At 33.9% G+C, this 6,000-nt stretch overlaps 1 protein-coding gene across 2 annotated transcripts in view; it reads left to right on the forward strand.

Moving 5' to 3' along the window:
• Positions 1 to 4,981, forward strand: part of RNF217 (ring finger protein 217) — a 132,329-nt gene extending 127,348 nt beyond the window's left edge. For both annotated transcript variants that reach the window (XM_022555848.3, XM_022555858.3), the window contains one exon: positions 189 to 4,981. In XM_022555848.3, coding sequence (XP_022411556.1) covers positions 189 to 262 — 74 coding nt within the window. In that variant the 3' untranslated portion in view covers positions 263 to 4,981. The remainder of the gene's footprint in view (positions 1 to 188) is intronic.
• Positions 4,982 to 6,000: the final 1,019 nt, after the last annotated feature.

A 6,000-nucleotide genomic window follows, 5' to 3' on the forward strand; every position in this document is an offset into this window, starting at 1 on the left:
CTTGAAGAACGAAGTACATTTCATAGCATAGGTATCTTCCCTCTTTTCATTTTCATGTATTACTAAATAATGATTATTTATAAATAGCTTGCAAAATAAAAATTTGAAAATAGAAAATTTTCAAATCTATGATACTAAAAGCCTGTCCTCTTAATTAGCTTTAATCTTTTTTTTTTTTTAACCCCCAGGTTTATTTGTATTTCCTATCTATTGCCTTTGTAAAAAACAGAGAAAACGATCACGGACAGGAATGCACTGGTAAACGCGGATGATTTCATCTGACTACGCTGGTCCGGGTAGGAGCTACCCAGAATTAGACACCTGTCTGAGGGTCACTTCTTGAAAACTGCCAAGAGGACCCTTTTGCCATCTCTTCTCCTGTGTTCTGTGCAGGCCACAATGCCTCTAGCTCCGGTGCATTCCCGACATGGTATCCTGTCCTTTCCTTATACAGATTGCTGCTTTTACAAAATGGTCACTTTCATAGACTATAAACATCTATATCATAACTCTGATCTTCTTAATGGTTCTTGGAAGAAAGTATTTTAATTAGAACCAGTTATCCTCAGAACTGTCTGAGCATGCATCTCCTGAGCATTGCTTGGACTGTCTTTGTACCTGAATCTCCCTCCATGCCCTCTTCTGAGACTTGGTGTGAATAACTGAAGGTCCCACCTGTACCAACAAGCAAGGCCACTTTTCAGAAGATGAAGGCTCACCATATGCACCAATTTTCATCCGTGACCCAAGCAGTATAATTCCTTCATCCTTCAGATGCTATAATTGTTAAAAATCTCAATGCCCAAAAGGGAACTAATGAAACTAAACGAATGAGAAGAATCATAGTTACTGAAGTGTATATGTGTAGGGGTGTGAATGTGTGTGTATATACATATCTGTATTAAAACTAGGTCCAATATCTTGTACTTGTCAAGTTCCATGCCTACACTATTTTTCCACATTTTCATAGACATATTTAAAAATGATTGTTCCTTTGTGGGCATAATTTGGTAATGTACTGAATTAAAGTCAACGTACACAACAGGCTATTTTGATGTTGACCATTTCTATTTCTTTCTCTTTCTCTCTCTCCCCCCCTGCCCACACACACACACAGAAATTTGTGCAGTGTCCCTCAAGGATTATCAAACTTTATAAACTGATAAAACTAATAGGCTGCTTCTAGGAAATTCTCAAGACCTGAACGTTCTGTCTTCTTTTTCAGATTTCTTATATGTTGGCATACTTGCTTCACTCTATAATTAATTTAAATAAGTGTGCTGTAGAGAGAACTGCTGAGGCCTTTAAACATATCCCTATTCTGCTAATTTTTTAACCAACTTGTGATTACAATAATTATGCTTTAGGTTAAGCATATGATATTGTTTAAAACCCCACCCTCTCACCTCTCCTTTCCCTCTCTCTCTCTCTCTTTTACTCCTCAAGTTTTTCATAAAAACAAATACTGTTTTTGAAGGATTTTTCTTATGTTTATTGCTCCAATGCATAATAATGTGTTGGTATCTTCTTATGGAGGGGTGATTTAAAACAAAACTTTTTGTGTTCATGGGTTTATCAAAAATATAAACTGCTTTTGGAGAAGGAAACAAAAAAAAATGAAAAAATTATTTTCAGGATGTTTTACCAAGCTGAGAAATCTTTAAAAATAAGAAAAGGACAAGTAATTAAACTGTGTTTTTTTTTTTTGTTTTCATCACGAATGTTCATCAGCAGAAGGGAATTAAAGACCTCTAAGAAGCTTAAAGTTTCCACTTGTCTCCAGATCCTTAACATTAGGTATTGGCGTAGATGTAGCATTTATTCTTCAATAACCTTTTCTGAATTGAAATAGATTATGTGATAAAACATGCATTAACATGGATAGTTTGTCTTGTTGGGCTCCAGAGTATAAGAACATTTATCATTCTTATTTGATCTGGAAAGTCTGTAATAGTGAAGTTTGCTTTCATGGATAACAAGCCAGCACTTCCATTCTTTTCTGAGTAACGCTCAGAAAAGCTATACTTTGGACTAGTCTATTTCCAGTTCGAGGAGGGTGTGCCATTTATGGCCTGGAATAGCATATTTCTAAAGCATAACATGATACAAGAAGAATCTAGTTTCATAAATTCATCTTTCCATTCATCCAACCATCTATCCATCCAACAAATATTTATTGAGTGCCTATTCTACTTGCTCTAGTATTAAAACTGAGAGAATGGGAATTTCTAGCCCTAAATCCGTGTAATTCTGTTGTAAGAGTGCTTAATTTATGTAAATTGTCCTTTCCTAGACTTGGGTGTTAGTTTGACAATGTGTGAATATGATTAATTCTAAATCTAGTGGATGTGTTTATGTTTGATATGTGTATGTATATATACTTAGACATATACATAGCTGTATATGAATACATATATACCATCTAGCTAAATAATATACTCTCTGGTCCTGGATAATCTATTTTCTTAGGTTATTGTATCTGTTGTCTTTGGCCTACTCAGGGATTTTTATTCCTTTCTTTGAATAATTTATCTTTTGGAGATATTTTTATATTATTTGGAAATGTTCCAGTTTTCCACTTACAGAGCGGCGTTTGTTATCAGTGGAGGCTCTTTCATCAGCACTCGCGATAGTGTGCACAGTGCTGCACAGGATTTTCATTTTTCTATTGCATAGATTTAAAAAAAATTAACATATGCATTTTTTGCTTTCAAAGTTGGTATATATCAGGCCTTTCCCTGCTAGTGACTTAAAATAGTTATTTGTGAATTTTTTTGCTAAGTATCGTTAAGATCTTAAAAAGGGAGAAGAAAAATAAAAGATCATTTATATGTTAGTGCTAACTTGAAGGTAAAACAGTCGCACCTTTTGGGGTAAATTCTAAAAACAACTTTAACAAAAGCAGCATGCATGTAAGATGAATATCTTTTTATCCAAGGCTTGTCATTTTTTGGTATGTTTTCATTGTAAATTTAATATATGCTCCTTTTAAAAAAATCAAAGTATATTGAATTATAAAATACAACTTCCTCTGCTTTTCCCCACCCCTTATTTTCTAGGGGTAACCACTGTTAATAATTTGGTATGTGTCTTTCCAGATACTATCTATAAATATACAAATAAGTATGCGTGTGTGTGTGTGTATCTGTGTGTGTATTCATTTTGTATAAATAGAATAATAATATGCTTACTGTCCTGTGACTATTTTTCATTTTACTATGAATTGGTAGACATCTTTCCATAAGAGTTTAAATAGATGTATCTCATTCTTCTGTCAATTACTACATATTCCATTGTGGGGCTGTACTTTATTTAATCAGTCTCCTATTGAATGAACATCAAGTTTGTTTTCACTTCTCTATTACAAAGCATTAGTGAAGATCCTTTACATATATTTTTGTCACTGTGTGAACATTTTCATAAGTTTTTAAATTCGGTTTTTATATTAGTAATAAAATTTTCATGCACTTTCAATGAATGAGATCATAGAGATAATATACTTAAGGCCCTTTTCTTGGAGAAAGACTTGTGTAAAAGTGCATAATTTTTAAAGAAAAGCATCTTTTGCAGGATAATTTCCCCCCCCATGCTTGATTAGCCAAATAAATATCTTGCCAACACTTACAAAAGAAAATTCATCTTATTCCAATAAAAATAAAATGCAATGAGATGTCTATAAGATAATGTGAGAAAGATGCATTGACATTTGGATTGCCTAGTTTTAAAACTTGAGGGATTTACATGAAATAGCCAAAGTGATCATGTTTGTCACGTTTTTTAAAACACTCTCCATGTTCATGCATGTTGCTCCACAGAGGAACTTAATTATGCCTTTGTGAAAAGTAGGAAGCAACATGTTGGTAATTATGAATGACCACATTCTCCACAGAAAAATAATTTTGACTGTATGTGAGGTTTGGTGGTTTGTTGGGTTGCTCATAAACTTGGATAACATGAAACCTTTATTTTACAATGAATCCCAGCATTTCCCTAAGAACTTCTGTATGTGAAGTTAAGAAAAGAAGGGTCAAACCTTTTGGCACAAACAACATCCTGTTGCCACCAACCTTGATTTTCTGATAAGTGCTATTGTATCCTAAAGGTAGAACAGACTGGAAAACAATCAAAGATAAATTAAACACTGGTCGGGTTACAACCTGGTACCTTTAATTGTACTTTCCTTGCTGTGATATCAGGATTCAGTGGTGCCTGTCAGGAAATTCCCTGTCTTGTGTCACCCACCATCTCTTGAGTCCCAAGGCCACAGGTAGTCTTTATCTTTCAATCCTATCACCCAAATACATGGCCCATGGATCCCCTAAAGGACCTTCAAAATACTCTTCCAGTCCCCAAACAATGCAACCTCATTTTTCTACACTCCTTTGAGATTCTAACCAGCTCCTCTACACTAGAAAAGAGGAGGAGAGAAAGGAGTGGGTTAAAAACTCACTCAGGCACGTGCAAAGCACTAGCATTCCTTCCAGACCTTTGTCAAATTGAGTACACGTGCCACCAAATGGATCTGCTTTCTCCCTTGTTAAACAATGCAGTTGTTTTTAACACTAGACTTTTATGAGCTCTGTTAAATTCATAATTATAAAAAGTTAGTGGCCTAAATAATATCCATTGGTATACTTCATTAAGTACCAAAATAAAAATTCATGGCAAATGCCATTTTATATTTGAATTTTATATGCAGGCTGCATATATGCCTTAATGTGAGTCTTCCCATTGGATTGTATGCTTAACCTTTCATATTTGTGGCTGAAATCTATCCCAACTATTGAAAGTAATCTTTCCTGTGGTCAACTTTATTGTTTTGTGTTAATGCTTAGTATAAATATAGCCTTAAGATCCAATAATGCACTTTAAAATACTTGTGCCATTTAAGCAATTTGACAGAGTTGAGGAAACTAATTGCAGTATTTTGATGGAGATAGTAGAATAACAGTATTAGCAAATATATGTCACCTCTTTAAATTTGGCGGTGGGGGGGGGGGCGGGCAGGGAGGGGGGTGGGTGGAATCAAGCTGAAAATTTAAAACAAGTGAAACATACCTGGAAAAGATGTAGCCAAGTTTCTGAAATTATAGTAATCCTAGAAGTTGGTATTAGGAGCTCAAACGTAGCAAGTAATTAATGCATGTTACCTAATAACCTAGTTGGAATGTTTGTTTAAAATATTAAGTTAGTTTCTACTGAAAGTTTTAGGAGCATTTTTATTTTTCATGAAATCTATAAAAGAAATTCCACTGATTAGTAACATAGTAAATCAAAACTACCATCAACAGCCAGTTAGCATATTTTGTTTTTCAAATCATTGTGTTTTAATTATGACATTTTCCTCCTCTGGAAAATAAGTTGCAAGTCCCAGTTTAATATGAATATCTATAATTATTACTTTAATAAAACTGAAATAATTTTATAGAGGCATTAAACTATGGTCTGAACAAAATCAGAGTTCCAAATTTGGGGAGTATTCAAGATTGTGAAATGCTACCTTTTCAATGCAAACCTTTATAAGAGAAAGGCATTCCTTCGTAACTCTGGTTTAGAGGATGGAACTAATACTCATTTCATAGCCAACTGTTGAGTGGGGCTTTTATTGTACATCACTGTTCTGAGGCTGGACTGTAGTCATTTTATCGAAATCCAAGAAGCAGAGAGTCACAGAAGTGTGAGACTTGTAATTGTCTATTTGGGGCATTAGCTGAAGTCTTCATATGTCACATACCTTACATTTTCTCATACATAGTGCCAATTTTAGCAGCATGTAATTATGCATATTATAAACTATATTCTTTTTTGACTAAAGAAGTGACTATTTTGAGACTAACAATATGGACTTAAAAGGCAATAAATTTAAAAGAAAACATAAAAAATTACTACTGCCTTTTTTTTTTTGGCCACTTCCTTTTAGCTTATAAAAGAAATTTCATTAGGTATATTTACTTACTGCATTACTTAGATTACACAGACTTATTAGCATAGAAAAATTTT

Source organism: Delphinapterus leucas, chromosome 12, assembly GCF_059928025.1.
Source record: "Delphinapterus leucas isolate spDelLeu-1000000601 "Yukka" chromosome 12, BTC_Dleu_Yukka2, whole genome shotgun sequence".
NCBI classification, from domain to species: Eukaryota; Metazoa; Chordata; class Mammalia; order Artiodactyla; family Monodontidae; genus Delphinapterus; species Delphinapterus leucas.